The 17,412-nt window shown below is 41.2% G+C and overlaps 3 protein-coding genes and 1 long non-coding RNA gene across 6 annotated transcripts; 3 read left to right on the top strand and 1 right to left on the bottom strand.

Moving 5' to 3' along the window:
- Positions 1-696: 696 nt before the first annotated feature.
- Positions 697-2,806, top strand: LOC306970770 (UDP-glucuronosyltransferase 2A1-like; the record flags this gene model as incomplete). The annotated part of the gene is made up of 3 exons (XM_079566798.1): positions 697-984; positions 1,431-2,144; positions 2,228-2,806. 3 exons carry the CDS (start codon positions 697-699, stop codon positions 2,804-2,806), a joined length of 1,581 nt encoding a protein of 526 aa, XP_079422924.1.
- Positions 2,807-6,613: 3,807 nt separating this feature from the next.
- Positions 6,614-8,690, top strand: LOC306970044 (UDP-glucuronosyltransferase 1-2-like; the record flags this gene model as incomplete). The annotated part of the gene is made up of 3 exons (XM_079565869.1): positions 6,614-6,868; positions 7,315-8,028; positions 8,112-8,690. The coding sequence occupies exons 1-3, from the start codon at positions 6,626-6,628 to the stop codon at positions 8,688-8,690; spliced, it is 1,536 nt and encodes a 511-aa protein (XP_079421995.1). The 5' UTR covers positions 6,614-6,625.
- A 1,416-nt stretch (positions 8,691-10,106) lies between these two features.
- Positions 10,107-13,248, top strand: LOC306970326 (UDP-glucuronosyltransferase 2A1-like). Of its 3 annotated transcripts, XM_079566244.1 has the most exons (5): positions 10,107-10,316; positions 10,751-10,818; positions 10,916-11,257; positions 11,740-12,453; positions 12,568-13,248. In XM_079566244.1, the coding sequence occupies exons 3-5, from the start codon at positions 10,952-10,954 to the stop codon at positions 13,150-13,152; spliced, it is 1,605 nt and encodes a 534-aa protein (XP_079422370.1). In that variant the 5' UTR covers positions 10,107-10,316; positions 10,751-10,818; positions 10,916-10,951; the 3' UTR covers positions 13,153-13,248. The 3 variants fall into 3 exon arrangements, with proteins under 3 accessions (XP_079422370.1, XP_079422369.1, XP_079422368.1); XM_079566243.1 differs by having other exon boundaries at positions 10,751-11,257; XM_079566242.1 differs by lacking the exon at positions 10,107-10,316 and having other exon boundaries at positions 10,670-11,257.
- A 2,746-nt stretch (positions 13,249-15,994) lies between these two features.
- Positions 15,995-17,231, bottom strand: LOC306970871. Its single transcript, XR_013793422.1, has 3 exons — positions 16,795-17,231; positions 16,682-16,717; positions 15,995-16,019 (listed from the first exon to the last, which is right to left on the bottom strand). It is a non-coding gene; the product is annotated as an uncharacterized lncRNA (long non-coding RNA).
- Positions 17,232-17,412: the final 181 nt, after the last annotated feature.

The following is a 17,412-nucleotide window of genomic DNA, read 5'->3' as shown; positions in this document are numbered from 1 at the left end:
TTATGTATCATACTTGTCCCTATTCAAATTAACTTCAATAAATAAATAGGCTTACCATCTTTTTGGGAAAGTCCAGAGGGTTTAGCCTGATTGCACTTACATATGTTTTTTGTCTTCTTTTTTTTGGTTCATGTAATTTTGTAATTGATGAAAAATTATAATAGAAAGAAGATGTCCGCCTTTGAAGATGTCTTTAGCTTCTACCAAAAGTGTGTTTGAGAGCTTCTCATGCTTAAGGATTGACATTTCCAGATGGTGGAATTTTAAGGTCTTTTTTTTCTTCATTGTCAAGTACAGACATGATAAGAGGAACTGGGTCAGAAATGGCTACAAAAAGCTCTGACTGTAGTTTTATGGCATGGTCCTTTTTTGTTGGCAAACCTAATTATCATTTTTTTTTAAAACTGCAGATGAATGTATGTACAGTATTAGGTAAATTGTACCATAAAACACATACAATGACACATGTTAATCTCAAGAGGGTGTGGACTTTGACCTGGAGTTTGAGCTTCAGTGCAAAAGAAAAAATCAACTGAAAATTCAGTGAGAAGACGGCAGGCACTCCACAGGTATGTTACAGCTCTTCTGGCTCTAAATATGACAAATGATTAGTATCAAAAATGTATGGTCCATACTTTTTAATTCATAATTTATGCATTGCATACAGTTTGATGTTGCTTTTGGCCGACAGATAAAATGTGTCCACTTTATGGGACAGTCCTCCTTCTGACTCTCACTGTGATGTCTCTGGCACCGTCCTGTGATGGAGGGAACATCCTGGTGTTTCCTGTGGACGGAAGTCACTGGATCAATATGAAGGTGCTGCTGGAGGAGCTGCACTCTCGCGGACACAGTCTGACTGTGATACGAGGGTCCACCAGCTGGTACATCCCAGAGCAGTCCCCTCTCTACACCTCTGTCACCCTCGAGATGGAAGAACGTATAGAAGACTTCTTTGGTGTCTTTCTCCAAGAACAAATGAAGGTACATGAAGGAACCTATGATTAGTGTTGCCATTTCATTATTCCACCTGAAAACACTAAAATATTGTTTATGCCATAATGTCCATAATGATTGTTTTCATAAATCCTCACAGTTTACGTAAGAAGTTACAGCTCAAAGGTCAGTTACATGACCCCATAGGCTCTAAAAACACATGCTTGCATTGTTTTTGGTCATGTCCATTTGAAACTTGAAATATCCCATGTTCTTACCTCAATGGGGAAAAAGAGAAATGTCAGAGAGAATCACATGGAAGCGTTCAGTGTCATCCAGCTCTAACTGTCTCTTACAAAGGCACAGTTTGTGATTTACCGAGTACAGACCCTTGTGGCTTCCTTAGGAACATGAATTGTTGGTTTATGTTAACAAAAGGGCCATTTTATGACGACATATTGCCAGCGTAATGTTTGTTTTTCTGTTCTGTACAGGCACAGAGAGAAGGAGCCTCAGCCCTTACATTTGTAAAAAACACCAAAGACTTTGTTCAGATGATCAGCCAGGCTCATGTGATCTGGTGTGAAGCAGTGGAAAAAATACTAAAAGACAAAGAGATGGTCAAGAGTTTATTGGATGCCAAATATGACTTGATGCTCACGGATCCTGCCATGGCTGCAGGAGTGGTGCTGGCGAAGTACCTGCAGTTGCCTTTAGTTTTAAATGTTCGCTGGGTCACGAGTGGTGATGGACAATTTATGTTAGCTCCTTCACCTCTGTCTTACATCCCAGTGCCAGGATCTGGATTGACAGATAGAATGGACTTCTTCCAGAGAGTAAAAAATGTCTTATTTTACGGTCTTAAACTCTTTCAGCAGTATTTTCTTGTTGGGCCAAGCTATGACGCCCTGTGTGAGAAGTACATTGAAGGTGGATGTGATATTGTCTCACTTCTGCAGGACGCAGATATTTGGCTGTTCAGGTCTGATTTTGTTTTTGACTTTCCTCGGCCCACAATGCCTAATGTCATCTACATGGGAGGCTTCCAGTGCAAACCGGCCCAGCCTCTGCCCGCAGACCTGGAGGACTTTGTGCAGAGCGCTGGAGAACATGGAGTTATCATAATGTCGCTGGGCACTTTCGTAAACGCTTTGCCCACTGAAGTGGCTGATGAAATAGCCAGTGTTTTTGCTAAACTGCCTCAAAAGGTAAATGTTTAACAATGGCTTTAAAATTCATGTCAGGAAAGAATGTAAAACTAGATTTGGAATATTTCTTTCATTATTTTTAGGTCATCTGGAAACACAAAGGTGCACGGCCGTCTACTTTGGGCAACAACACTCTGATCATGGACTGGATGCCACAGAAGGACCTCTTGGGACACCCTCAGACCAAAGTGTTTGTGGCCCATGGCGGGACAAATGGTGTCCAGGAGGCCATATACCATGGCGTCCCGGTGCTGGGCATCCCACTGTTCTTTGACCAGTTTGACAACCTCCTCCGTTTGCAGTCGAGAGGCGCGGGAAAGATCATCAACCTCGTTGACCTGAATGGACAGAGCTTTGAGCAGGGGCTGCAGGAGCTGCTCCACCAACATGACTACAGGGAAAACATGCAGAGACTGTCCCGTCTGCACAGGGACCAGCCCATGTCCCCCATGGATCAGGCCGTGTTTTGGGTGGAGTTTGTGATGCGCCATAAAGGCGCCCCTCACCTGCGCACACAGTCCTATAAGATGCCCTGGTACTCGTACTACTGCGTGGACGTCCTGCTGCTGTTACTGACAGCCGTTATTGGGACAGTGCTCTGTGTAGTGGCTGTGTTCAGGCTCCTGTGCTGCAGGAGCAGAACAAAGGTTAAACAACAATGATCAGGCACATGCTTCTGCAGTTTAACAGTTTTCAGTTATTAGTCTATTTAATACAGCTGTCATTTTCTAGAGATGTTTGAAACAATGAGCTTAAACTCAATGCATACCTGTTCTTTTAAAAAAAAGTTTTTGCAATGTAAAAAATACATCAAATTCTCGTTTACCTTATCTCTCATTCTGTTTTTTCACAACAGAGCAGTCTGACAAAACATTTGGCAGGTTTGGAATCCTTTGCTGTTGCAAAAAGCGAAAATCAATGTGTCGTAGGTGTCTTTCCATGCAACTTTCCAGTTTAACTGGAGCACCTTTTCTTTGTGTGTTTCCTGTTACAAGGATCTTTCACCATCCAAAAGGGAGAATCTTTTGATGTCAATTGTTTAATGCTATGGCAACAGTGTTTTTTGAGACCCATGACACAAAGTTAAAAGAATAGGCCACCGTTTTTACATACTGAGATATGTTCTTACCTAACCTTAGCCAAGTTAATATATCCCCGTCTGGTCTTTGTCTGTGCGCTCTGTCACGCAAACTTTTTTTATTTATTTTTTATTGTTTTTTTTTATTATTGTTTTTATTTTAAAACAGCCAGAGGTGATACATGGCACGAGGCCTTTCAACATAGCACATTGCTGTCGCACACCGAGTCAGACAAACTCACGGCAAACAATTCAACAAAAGAAGACAAGACAATAATAAGACGAACAAAACAAAACAAAAGATTAAGTAAATACAAACTGATAGCACAGACAATGACAAACAGAAGAGAGAGGCATTAAATAGTTTTAAGAATATAGATAACAATAAGTAACTAAGGATGTGTCACATAGAGCGGGTGTACCTTGGGCACAAATAGAGGGGTCTGTCACGCAAACGGAGCACATACGCAGCCTCTCCCACATGTCATATAGCTCCAAAAAAGCTCACGATAGAAGCTACCAAGCTCTTCCACGTGTTCCCTATTTAAATAAAGTTACGTGAAGTGTTTTCATGCGAAGTATATTTACATAGAAATGTAGCATGTCGATTTTATAAGCAAATAAAAAGGGGTACTATATTGTGAGGCGTAATGATACGAGGAGCACAACGTCCGCGCAGTAACTCCTAAAGACTTCCCCCGCTCACTTCCGTCAATAACCTTTAGGAGTTACTGCGCGGACGTTGTGCTCGTCATTGTTTTCAGTGTTTTCTCTGGCAAAATGTTAAACACTGAAAATAGTGACTTCTTTGACACTTAAGTATAAACTAAGTATAGACTCGATACTCTTTGTCAACCCACTGAGTAGCTGAATGATTTACCCACAAAGTGTCTGGCACTAGGACCCAGCATATACAGTCTGTTGTAGAAGGGTTCACCAAAGGGCTGTTCAGTTCTGTGAAAGCTGAGAGTTTTGGGTTGGTTCAGGAGAAAATCTGCCAGGAAACACACTCAAGACATGGTTTCTGTTTAATATGAAATACTTTAAACAAGAAAACATGAAAGTTCTCAATGTCATCATGGAGGTTGGCAGGAAGTGCATTGTAATGAAGGTCCTGCTTTGATGAGAGTCAAGAGAGATTGATGCCTGATTGCATCTACCTGGATGGAATCCCTGGAAAGGCCCTTGAGTGGTTCAGATCCTACCTCAAGGAACAAACTTACTATGTCACGATGGGAAATTGTGTCTCAGACCAAATTGCACTGACCTGTGGGGTTCCCCAGGGGTCGATTCTGGGGCCCCTCTTGTTCAATTTGTACATGCTTCCGCTAGGTCAATTAATATCCAGTATTATTATATGGCTCTTCACAACGTAAGTAGAATGCTCCATTGATTTGAATGGGATTTTCCAACGTTCTACCGGTCATTATTTTTTGATAGAGGACCTCTGAGAAAAATAATGACCGCTGCCAATAGCAACGGAGTTTGTGCTTGTAATACAGTTCTTTCATATCACTCGGCACGTACGTAGTAGCGGACTCTATCTCTGTCCCCGTCACTGCGAGAGAAGTTGGAGGAATCGCTCGTGAAGTTAACGTGAGTCCGACTTTCAACTTACCCAGAGATTCACCACCATTCCTCCAACTGCACCTTCATCTAAATAGCTTGGCTAGCTACTAGCATTGCTGCTACTAACCTAGCCAAACGTTGCCAAGCAAAGCGCAAACTTTTGGGAACTATTTGCAGCGGAAGTCATTAAATAAACCTTTCGGCCTTCATAAAAGTGTAGGAAGATTATGTTGTGTGTGTTCAGTTGGCGAAACAAGACCCCTCCGCTTTGCGTCGGGGTTCGGTTCGCCCTGTCGGTACTTATTTTCCCGATAATGACCAGCGTTCTGTACATCATCCCTTACACAATGTATCTTATCACAATTATGTTGATGATATTCAGATCTGTGTTTCATTGACAGCGGGTGAACATGGGCCTGTAGATTCACTGTGTCATTGTATCAAACAGATTAGTGTGTGGATGCAATGCCCTTTCACTAGAACCTAAAAATCAAGTTATAAATCTAGGGGTAATCATGGACTCAGACCTGAATTTTAATAATCATAAAAGTCCATTACATCAGCGGCCTATTACCACCTCAAAAACATTGCTAAAATAAAAAACATAGTGTCTAGACTGGACTTGGAAAGATTAATTCATGCTTTTGTCTCCAGTCGGTTGGACTATTGTAACGGCCTGTTCACTGGCCTTTCTAAATGAGCTGCAGTATATTCAAAATGCTGCTGCTCGAGTTCTGACCAGAACCAGGAAATACGACCACATTACTCCAGTGTTCCGGTCTCTACAGTCTCAACGAGGACGTGAGACCGGCCTCAACTCTTAATATGTTTAAGTCCAGACTGAAAACATGCCTATTTACTGCTGCCTATGACAATTAGTGGTAATTTAACTACTTTTAATATATAGTTTTAATATGCCTTGAGCATGAAATGTGCTGTATAAATAAATTTGCCTTGCCTTGCCTAGGTTCTGCTGTATTATTATGTGTTTCAACTAATGTTTCAATTTTGTGTAAAGGCTCAACAAGGGACGGACTTTGAGAATCAACTTTGGCTAAAATGCTGCAGTAACATAAGCTTATGTACCATACTTGTCCCTATTCAAATTAACTTCAATAAATAAATAGGCTTACCATCTTTTTGGGAAAGTCCAGAGGGTTTAGCCTGATTGCACTTACATATGTTTTTTTTTTTTTTTTTTTGGTTCATGTAATTTTGTAATTGATGAAAAATTATAATAGAAAGAAGATGTCCGCCTTTGAAGATGTCTTTAGCTTCTACCAAAAGTGTGTTTGAGAGCTTCTCATGCTTAAGGATTGACATTTCCAGATGGTGGAATTTTAAGGTCTTTTTTTTCTTCATTGTCAAGTACAGACATGATAAGAGGAACTGGGTCAGAAATGGCTACAAAAAGCTCTGACTGTAGTTTTATGGCATGGTCCTTTTTTGTTGGCAAACCTAATTCTCATTTTTTTTTTAAACTGCAGATGAATGTATGTACAGTATTAGGTAAATTGTATAATAAAACACATACAATGACACGTGCCAATGACAACATGTTAATCTCAAGAGGGTGTGGACTTTGACCTGGAGCTTCAGTGCAAAAGAAAAAATCAACTGAAAATTCAGTGAGAGAGAAGAGAGACGGCAGGCACTCCACAGGTATGTTACAGCTCTTCTGGCTCTAAATATGACAAATGTTTAGTATCAAAAATGTATGGTCCATACTTTTTAATTCATAATTTATACATTGCATACAGTTTGATGTTGCTTTTGGCCGACAGATAAAATGTGTCCACATTATGGGACAGTCCTCCTTCTGACTCTCACTGTGATGACTCTGGCACCGTCCTGTGATGGAGGAAACATCCTGGTGTTTCCTGTGGACGGAAGTCACTGGATCAATATGAAGGTGCTGCTGGAGGAGCTGCACTCTCGCGGACACAGTCTGACTGTGATACGAGGGTCCACCAGCTGGTACATCCCAGAGCAGTCCCCTCTCTACACCTCTGTCACCCTCGAGATGGAAGAAGCTCTAGAAGACTTCTTTGGTGTCTTTCTCCAAGAACAAATGAAGGTACATAAAGGAACCTATGATTAGTGTTGCCATTTCATTATCCCACTTGAAAACATTTAAATATTGTTTATGCCATAATGTCCATAATGATTGTTTTCATAAATCCTCACAGTATACGTAAGAAGTTGACAGCTCAAAGGTCAGTTACATGACCCCATAGGCTCTAAAAACACATGCTTGCATTGTTTTTGGTCATGTCCATTTGAAACTTGAAATATCCCATGTTCTTACCTCAATGGGGAAAAAAGAAATGTCAGAGAGAATCACATGGAAGCGTTCAGTGTCATCCAGCTCTAACTGTCTCTTACAAAGGCACAGTTTGTGATTTACCGAGTTCAGACACTTGTGGCTTCCTTAGGAACATGAATTGTTGGTTTATGTTAACAAAAGGGCCATTTTATGACGACATATTGCCAGCGTAATGTTTGTTTTTCTGTTCTGTACAGGCACAGAGAGAAGGAGCCTCAGCCCTTACATTTGTAAAAAACACCAAAGACTTTTTTCAGATGATCAGCCAGGCTCATGTGATCTGGTGTGAAGCAGTGGAAAAAATACTAAAAGACAAAGAGATGGTCAAGAGTTTATTGGATGCCAAATATGACTTGATGCTCACGGATCCTGCCATGGCTCCAGGAGTGGTGCTGGCGAAGTACCTGCAGTTGCCTTTAGTTTTAAATGTTCGCTGGGTCACGAGTGGCGATGGACAATTTATGTTAGCTCCTTCACCTCTGTCTTACATCCCAGTGCCAGGATCTGGATTGACAGATAGAATGGACTTCTTCCAGAGAGTAAAAAATGTCTTATTTTACGGTCTTACACTCTTTCAGCAGTATTTTCTTGTTGGGCCAAGCTATGACGCCCTGTGTGAGAAGTACATTGAAGGTGGATGTGATATTGTCTCACTTCTGCAGGACGCAGATATTTGGCTGTTCAGGTCTGATTTTGTTTTTGACTTTCCTCGGCCCACAATGCCTAATGTCATCTACATGGGAGGCTTCCAGTGCAAACCGGCCCAGCCTCTGCCCGCAGACCTGGAGGACTTTGTGCAGAGCGCTGGAGAACATGGAGTTATCATAATGACTCTGGGCACTTTGGTAAACGCTTTGCCCACTGAAGTGGCTGATGAAATAGCCAGTGTTTTTGCTAAACTGCCTCAAAAGGTAAATGTTTAACAATGGCTTTAAAATTCATGTCAGGAAAGAATGTAAAACTAGATTTGGAATATATCTTTCATTATTTTTAGGTCATCTGGAGACATATTGGTGCACGGCCGTCTACTTTGGGCAACAACACTCTGATCATGGACTGGATGCCACAGAAGGACCTCTTGGGACACCCTCAGATCAAAGTGTTTGTGGCCCATGGCGGGACAAATGGTGTCCAGGAGGCCATATACCATGGCGTCCCGGTGCTGGGCATCCCACTGTTCTTTGACCAGTTTGACAACCTCCTCCGTTTGCAGTCGAGAGGCGCGGGAAAGATCATCAACCTCGTTGACCTGAATGGACAGAGCTTTGAGCAGGGGCTGCAGGAGCTGCTCCACCAACATGACTACAGGGAAAACATGCAGAGACTGTCCCGTCTGCACAGGGACCAGCCCATGTCCCCCATGGATCAGGCCGCGTTTTGGGTGGAGTTTGTGATGCGCCATAAAGGCGCCCCTCACCTGCGCACACAGTCCTATAAGATGCCCTGGTACTCGTACTACTGCGTGGACGTCCTGCTGCTGTTACTGACAGCCGTTATTGGGACAGTGCTCTGTGTAGTGGCTGTGTTCAGGCTCCTGTGCTGCAGGAGCAGAACAAAGGTTAAACAACAATGATCAGGCACATGCTTCTGCAGTTTAACAGTTTTCAGTTATTAGTCTATTTAATACAGCTGTCATTTTCTAGAGATATTTAAAAACAATGAGCTTAAACTCAATGTAACTCAATGTATACCAATGTATACCTTATTTTGAAAAGTTTTTGCAATGTAAAAAATACATCAAATTCTCGTTTACCTCATGTCTCATTCTGTTTTTTCACAACAGAGCAGTCTGACAAAAAATTTGGCAGGTTTGGAATCCCTTGCTGTTGCAAAAAGCCAAATCAATGTGTCGTAGGTGTCTTTCCATGCAACTTTCCAGTTTAACTGGAGCACCTTTTCTTTGTGTGTTTCCTGTTACAAGGATCTTTCACCATCCAAAAGGGAGAATCATTTGATGTCAATTGTTTAATGCTATGGCAACAGTGTTTTCTGAGACCCATGACACATAGTTAAAGGAATAGGCCACCGTTTTTACATACTGAGATATGTTCTTACCTAACCTTAGCCAAGTTAATATATACCCGTCTGGTCTTTGTCCATGCGCTCTGTCACGCAAACTTTTTTTATTTATTTTTTATTGTTTTTTTTTATTATTGTTTTTATTTTAAAACAGCCAGAGGTGATACATGGCACGAGGCCTTTCAACATAGCACATTGCTGTCGCACACCGAGTCAGACAAACTCACGGCAAACAATTCAACAAAAGAAGACAAGACAATAATAAGACGAACAAAACAAAACAAAAGATTAAGTAAATACAAACTGATAGCACAGACAATGACAAACAGAAGAGAGAGGCATTAAATAGTTTTAAGAATATAGATAACAATAAGTAACTAAGGATGTGTCACATAGAGCGGGTGTACCTTGGGCACAAATAGAGGGGTCTGTCATGCAAACGGAGCACATACGCAGCCTCTCCCACATGTCATATAGCTCCAAAAAAGCTCACGATAGAAGCTACCAAGCTCTTCCACGTGTTCCCTATTTAAATAAAGTTACGTGAAGTGTTTTCATGCGAAGTATATTTACACAGAAATGTAACATGTCGATTTTATAAGCAGATAAAAAGGGGTACTATATTGTGAGGCTTAATGATACGAGGAGCACAACGTCCGCGCAGTAACTCCTAAAGACTTCCCCCGCTCACTTCCGTCAATAGCCTTTAGGAGTTACTGCGCGGACGTTGTGCTCGTCATTGTTTTCAGTGTTTTCTCTGGCAAAATGTTAAACACTGAAAATAGTGACTTCTTTGACACTTAAGTATAAACTAAGTATAGACTCGATACTCTTTGTCAACCCACTGAGTAGCTGAATGATTTACCCACAAAGTGTCTGGCACTAGGACCCAGCATATACAGTCTGATGTAGAAGGGTTCACCAAAGGGCTGTTCAGTTCCGTGAAACCTGAGAGTTTTGGGTTGGTTCAGGAGAAAATCTGCCAGGAAACACACTCAAGACATGGTTTCTGTTTAATATGAAATACTTTAAACAAGAAAACATGAAAGTTCTCAATGTCATCATGGAGGTTGGCAGGAAGTGCATTGTAATGAAGGTCCTGTTTTGATGAGAGTCAAGAGAGATTGATGCCTGATTGCAACTACATGCTTTGGAACAAGTCTACATTTTTATCTGCATGGTACGGTATGTGGTGTGATTTTTAGAGTACGTTTTATACATACAATATTAGCAAAATGAGGTCAGCTTTAATCTTAAATAAGTCAAAGTTTTGCCAATTCAAGAGAGGGAAATGCCAGATCCCTAAATTACATTCAACATAAAAATATATGACTCAAAAATGAAATAATTTGTAGGCTTCATAAGACAATTGTCAGAGTCGGTACCTTTTGTAAATGTCCCTGTTCACGACAGAAGTTATTTTTGTTAAAAGTAACATCACTAAATATTTTTTTTTCTGTGTTTTGTCACTCTAATACAAGCTGTTGAATTAAAAAAGATGTTGTAGACTCCCTACAGATGAAATTGGCCCATTTACACTGCACACACTGCTGAATCAAAATGATGACAGATGCCATAAAAGAACGTCTTAACCGTGTGTAGACTTTGACCCAGAGTTTGAGCTGAAACACAAAGGAAAAACAAGCTGACAAATCAGTGCATGAAAAGAGACAGAACAGTAGGTATGTGATACATTTTTGAACCCTAAATATCCTAATAATGATTGGTACCACTGAGAAATTACAATGTATTTTGGGTACTAAAATACACATTTTCCAGACGAGACAGGTGAATAGGGGAAAAGAAGAAATTGAGATGAATCTCAGAGACAAAATGTCTAAATGCTGTTGGACAGTCCTCCTTCTGTCTCTAACTGTGATGTCTCTGGCACCGTCCTGTGATGGAGGGAACATCCTGGTGTTTCCTGTGGACGGCAGTCACTGGATCAATATGAAGGTGCTGCTGGAGGAGCTGCACTCTCGCGGACACAGTCTGACTGTGATACGAGGGTCCACCAGCTGGTACATCCCAGAGCAGTCCCCTCTGTACACCTCTGTCACCCTCGAGATGGACTTATACATGGAAGACGTTTTTGACGACTTTGTCACTCAGCATATCAAGGTACATAATGAACTGATGACTGGTGTTTGTAGCTATTTCCCACAACATTCAAACAATCTGTGCCTCCAGTTGGAGTAGTGTCCATAAACCCCCTAATGTAAGAGAGCTGTGGTTCCCAAAGAGGGATCCCTCAGGGGGTTAAGGCACTGGCGGTCCTAAGATGATTACATACATGTGTTGGGGTCAAATCATGTTTGCTTGGGAATTTTGGGTGTTGCAGCCTTTATTGATGATTTCTATTAGACACCCGAAAAAAGGCCCATTGTGCGGATCCACACCTCTGCCACTTGATCCACCTCTGAGGATGTGATAGAATTTGCTCTGCATATCAGAGCATTTTTGTGAGAGCATTTTTAGAAACTCTAAGCCACTTGTTATCAGTGTTGTTGGGATTACTCCACAGAAGTCATCCAACTGCTGACTTACTCCTTCTTGTTCTTCTGAAAGTGCAGGTGTAATGTTGATCTTTGTGTTCATTTCAGGCACAGACAGAAGGAGCTTCAGTCCTTACATTTCTCAAACTCACCAAAGACTCTTTTCAGATGATCAGCCAAGCTCATGTGATCTGGTGTGAAGCACTGGAAAAAATACTGAAAGATGATAAAATTGTCAAGAGTTTATTGGATGCCAAATATGACTTGATGCTCACGGATCCTGCCATAGCTCCAGGAGTGGTGCTGGCGAAGTACCTGCAGTTGCCTTTAGTTTTAAATGTTCGCTGGGCCACTGGTCTTGATGGACAATTTATGTTAGCTCCTTCACCTCTGTCTTACATCCCAGTGCCAGGATCTGGATTGACAGACAGAATGAACTTTTTCGAGAGAGTAAAAAATGTCTTTTTCAACAGTATTACACTCTATCAGTTGTATTTTTTGGCCGCACCAAGTTACAGTGCCATCTGTGAAAAGTACATTGAAGGTGGATGTGATATTGTCTCACTTCTGCAGGACGCAGATATTTGGCTGTTCAGGTCTGATTTTGTTTTTGACTTTCCTCGGCCCACAATGCCTAATGTCATCTACATGGGAGGCTTCCTGTGCAAACCGGCCCAGCCTCTGCCCGCAGACCTGGAGGACTTTGTGCAGAGCGCTGGAGAACATGGAGTTATCATAATGTCGCTGGGCACTTTGGTAAACGCTTTGCCCACTGAGATGACTGATGAAATAGCCAGTGTTTTTGCTAAACTGCCTCAAAAGGTAAATGTTTGACAGTCGAACAGATTCATAACATTTTTATGATCTGTTCAGATATTCACAGTAGAACAGCTTATAACAATGTATTTCATTTTTCAAGTTTTGAATCCTTTGCAGGTGATATGGAAACACAAAGGTGCACGGCCGTCTACTTTGGGCAACAACACTCTGATCATGGACTGGATGCCACAGAAGGACCTCTTGGGACACCCTCAGATCAAAGTGTTTGTGGCCCATGGCGGGACAAATGGTGTCCAGGAGGCCATATACCATGGTGTCCCGGTGCTGGGCATCCCACTGTTCTTTGACCAGTTTGACAACCTCCTCCGTTTGCAGTCGAGAGGCGCGGGAAAGATCGTCAACCTCATTGACCTGAATGGACAGAGCTTTGAGCAGGGGCTGCAGGAGCTGCTCCACCAACATGACTACAGGGAAAACATGCAGAGACTGTCCCGTCTGCACAGGGACCAGCCCATGTCCCCCATGGATCAGGCCGTGTTTTGGGTGGAGTTTGTGATGCGCCATAAAGGCGCCCCTCACCTGCGCACACAGTCCTATAAGATGCCCTGGTACTCGTACTACTGCGTGGATGTCCTGCTGCTGTTACTGACAGCCGTTATTGGGACAGTGCTCTGTGTAGTGGCTGTGTTCAGGCTCCTGTGCTGCAGGAGCAGAACAAAGATCAAAGACAAGCAACAATGACCAGACACATGGCTCTGTTGTTTCTCAGTTGGTTCCATTCAAAACAGTTTATAGTTAGAGAATTATGTTGCCTGTACAACTGAGATTACTTTTTAAATGTGCTGTGTGTATACATAAAATTGACACTGACATTAAAACAGGTGAGACTGAGTTTTACACAAGTCTTCCTAAACATGTGCACCACACTGGTCTCAGCTCTGACAAGAAGTATGTGTCTATATTCTTAGTTTTACGTTTGTATCTTGTATCAATCTTTGTTGATATTTTCTTTGTCCTTTATTTATTTATACTTTATTTCGTCCTCCACTTTTGCAATATAAGTGTTATTTATAGGCCCGCCTTTAATACATCCTTCTTGCTCTACAAAGCACTTGGAATTACTTTGTGTATAGTGCTATGCTAATACATTTTCCTCAACAAAGAATACATCTTTCATCAAAAATCTGTCTGTATGGTAAATGGTCTTGACTTATATAGCGCTTTTCTACCTTCATTAGGCCCAAAGCGCTTTACAAGGAACCAGTCACCCATTCACTCTCTCATTCAAACATTTAGATGGTGTAAATGTATTGATAGTGTTGCTCTATTTGTCCAGTCCTGCAAAAAGGACAGGATAAGCTTCTGTCACACTCTATAAATCAGTGAGTGAATCCTGGATAACACGTTACTCCTGCCTTCTTAGAGACTTCCCTAAAGCTTCATAAATTCAATGTGTATTTATTCGGTCAGCTGGTTTCCATTTACATTTGGAGAAGTGTCTGGCTCTAGGCTCGAAAAAAGGGAGGGTGACAAAAAGTTGGGCTTTGGCTTTGAGAGAGTTAAGCCCCGTTTCATTTGTGTAACATTGTCCAAAGTGTGTCTCATCAGTGTGAAAAGGCACCAGAATTTTCCATGAAGTGGTCTCACATTTTCTCCAATTCAATTTTCCTATTCACACACAGATATTGTCCGGACCAGGCATCCTATTTTTCTATAATGTGGATATATATATGCACAAAGTGCACCATGTTCATCCCAATCAATTACAATTACAAAAGAAGCTCATATTCCCATGAGCAAGAATTAGTGCAAACACTCTGACAGTCCATGTGTTGGGTCACTGCCACTTCACACACCCTCATGTCTGAAATCGTTCTCTTTCTCACCATCAGTTCTTTACAGCCAACACTGCTCAGCTGTCTGAATGCCTTCTCTGCATCATCACCACACCAATGTGACCCCATTGCACCTCAGAATCTTATAACCTCTTCTTCCTAAAGACTGTGGGGAAAAGTTATCAAAGCATGTACCACAACCGGTCACACATCCCTCCCTCTATGGGGTCTGTGCTTCTTAAATCTGTTGTTTTATCAAAGTTTACAAATGAAATATATACATTGTAAACATAGAACTGGCTCAGTATCTTGCAGTTAAAACCTTTGGGTTCAGTCAATTTTCGGGGTACACACAATGTTGAATTTAAGCATAAATTGCTGAACAAACTGGTCCATAAAGTATTGATTTGAGTTGATTACACCCGTTTGTGGATACAGACTATACATTGCGCATAGTATTTATAATGGCATGTACTCACGTCACACGTTGCTTCACCTTGACTTTGACATAGTCATTGTAGTGATGTAGTAGTTTTATACTGAATTGATCTTGTTTTATCAGTGCCACTTATATATTAGTGGCTTATGTATTCACTTTGTGTGTGCATTAGGGCTTGGTTAATCCTAACTTTTTTTGAAAAATATAAATACATACCAAATGGGGAGATTCATAAAATGTATACATAAAACGTGTATTTAAAACTCAAACTGATCTTATGTAAAATAATACATTTGTCATTTGTATCTTTTGTATTTTGTATTTGTATCTGTATTATAGCTCATTAAAGAATACATAGAAATAAAAAAGTAGCATTCACAGTTACTTTTCACAGTGCACTCGCTGCAAAATGCTGTCGTCTAATGTACAGCAAAGTTTGCCAAATGCTATTGTGTTTCTGTAGTGACGTCAGGTCACATCATAAAGAAACTTTTACAACCTCCTCTCACTTTGTTCTTATCTGCACTCACTGACACGAGGCCATCAGCCCAGTTCAAACTCGACTTCATCCGTGTTGCAACAGTCAGCAGGTACACGCTAATCTCACACTAGACTATGAGCAAAGTTGAATGCTGATTAAATGATAAATGATTTTAAATTTATTGATTTATTTTAATATATTCATGCAAAAATACCTCCGTTAGTTAAAGGTTTAGGACGGTTATGCTTCCAGCTACTGAAATGCATTTAATGCTCTCTGTAGTTTTCCTCGATTTGAAATTACTCACGTTTTTTCTCTAAAACAAATCAGTCAATTTCAAAGAAAAAAAAAGATGACTGTACATCAACTAATTTACAGTTTTATTGCCCACATTTGAAGTAAAAAACAGCATAAAAACATTATTAAAGCTTAGACGTACAATGTCATACAAAATTAAAGCTTACATTCAACACTGGTGAAAGACATATAAGAAGCAAAAAGTCACTCAACTCTGTTTCACGATGCACAACTGCAAAAGCACCACACAAAGCATGCTCGAATTACACACAATACGCAGCATTAGAAAACAAGCACAAGAGCAGTCTTTAGTGGTAAAGCCAATTCCCAACATGACCTCTTTCTCCTGAAGCCCTCTGCATCCAATACAGAAGGTCCAGGTGGGGTAGTAAACAGTCCTGGTGTGAGAAGGCAATAAGCTGAATAGACTTGTAATTGGTGTGAGTGCTCAGCCGGGAGCACTGCAGACGAGCTCAGTCTCTGTTTGGTCAAGGTTTGATTCACTCCCTCGGTTTGTGGTGACGCCGAGCCAGCCTCGCTCTTCTCCGCGCTGCGACTGTGAGAAAACATACGTTTACGCGAGGAGAAGAAAGCAAATGTGCCTTATTCAGTGTGAAGAATAAGGCAACATACACGAAAATCAAAAAAGTCGGAGGTGGATATAGGCGATGCCCATCAAAGATACTGAATATTAGTCTAAACTAATAACAGTGTGTGTGTTATGAAAAAAATAGGACTTGGTTGTAGCAGTTCAGTAGTTTCTATCCCACTGCAAAAATGAAACCAAGCTTAAAAATATAATTTGAACACAATCAGAAAAAGCCTGGGGAAGGAATATGAACTTTCATATGGAGGGATGTGTTTGTGAGAGGAAGAGAAACTAAATATGCAGTAACCAGGCTTTGGCTATGAGACTGATTCCCGTGTAGTTTTTGTTACTAATACTACTATTAACTTACTGCAATGGCATTACTTATTTGGTCACGCAAGCAGGAAATATATTACAGAGTAAGTTTCCATGGAATTGAGGGCCACTGAAGAAAAAAAGGAAATTAAGTGTAATTCTCTAGCAGACATAAGAAAAATTCAGATTATTTTTCAGGAATAGACATGTATGTGGGTTGTATCTGACAGCACAAAATACCAAGAAAACTGTGTTTTTTGGCTTGGTGTCTTACTATGGTCATTAAATGGTGTTAATGGACAGCTGCTACTTACCCTGGGCTCTTCTGGCAGAAGCGAATTTCCCTCCATCTGTAAATGCAGTTTAAAGTAGTCAGGAAAGGTTTTCATTGGACTCATCTGACCCTCTGCGCTCATACAATACAGACCTTTAATGATTTTGGTAATTCGCTCTGACTCCGCCTCGATCAAATCTGGGTTACCATGGATTGTAGTAATCTTGGAGAAGTCTGGTCCTAGAAATCAAACGCTTCCGTTAGATACTGCATGAATGGGGTCAGGGTGCCTTGAAAAACAACATTTCAAAATCAAACTAATATAGTTAATGAATTAATATGTTGATTCCTAATGTGCAGTGGCTTGTTCTTGCCGTTTCTGAAGCTATCCAATATTTCTCCAGGCACCATTCCAAAAAGTACACCATTTTAGATCCCCTGTGACTATTTTACAAGAGTGACCAGATCATTTATGACTTATTTGCCCTTTTATTTACCAATCACCAATAGCCACCAACGCTCATTCTCTTCTGCTACAAACAGAATTGTGGAATTTTAAAGACTTACAGCTGAAATCCCCAAAATGTTAAAAAACCATACCCTCAATGATAAAGGGCTCGATGACGAGGCCGGGTCCGTGTCCTCCTGGCTCTGGCGGGCAGCGGAGAAGGGTGTTCAAACTTGACTCAATATCGACTGTGCAAGGGCAGACTCACAGGTACACACACACCTCCTCCGCCACCGCCAAGCAACCATGTGCAAGACTCACAG

The sequence above is a fragment of the Gobius niger genome (assembly GCF_951799975.1).
Source record: "Gobius niger genome assembly, chromosome: 11".
NCBI classification, from domain to species: Eukaryota; Metazoa; Chordata; class Actinopteri; order Gobiiformes; family Gobiidae; genus Gobius; species Gobius niger.
This window is presented reverse-complemented; position numbering and strand designations above follow the sequence as displayed.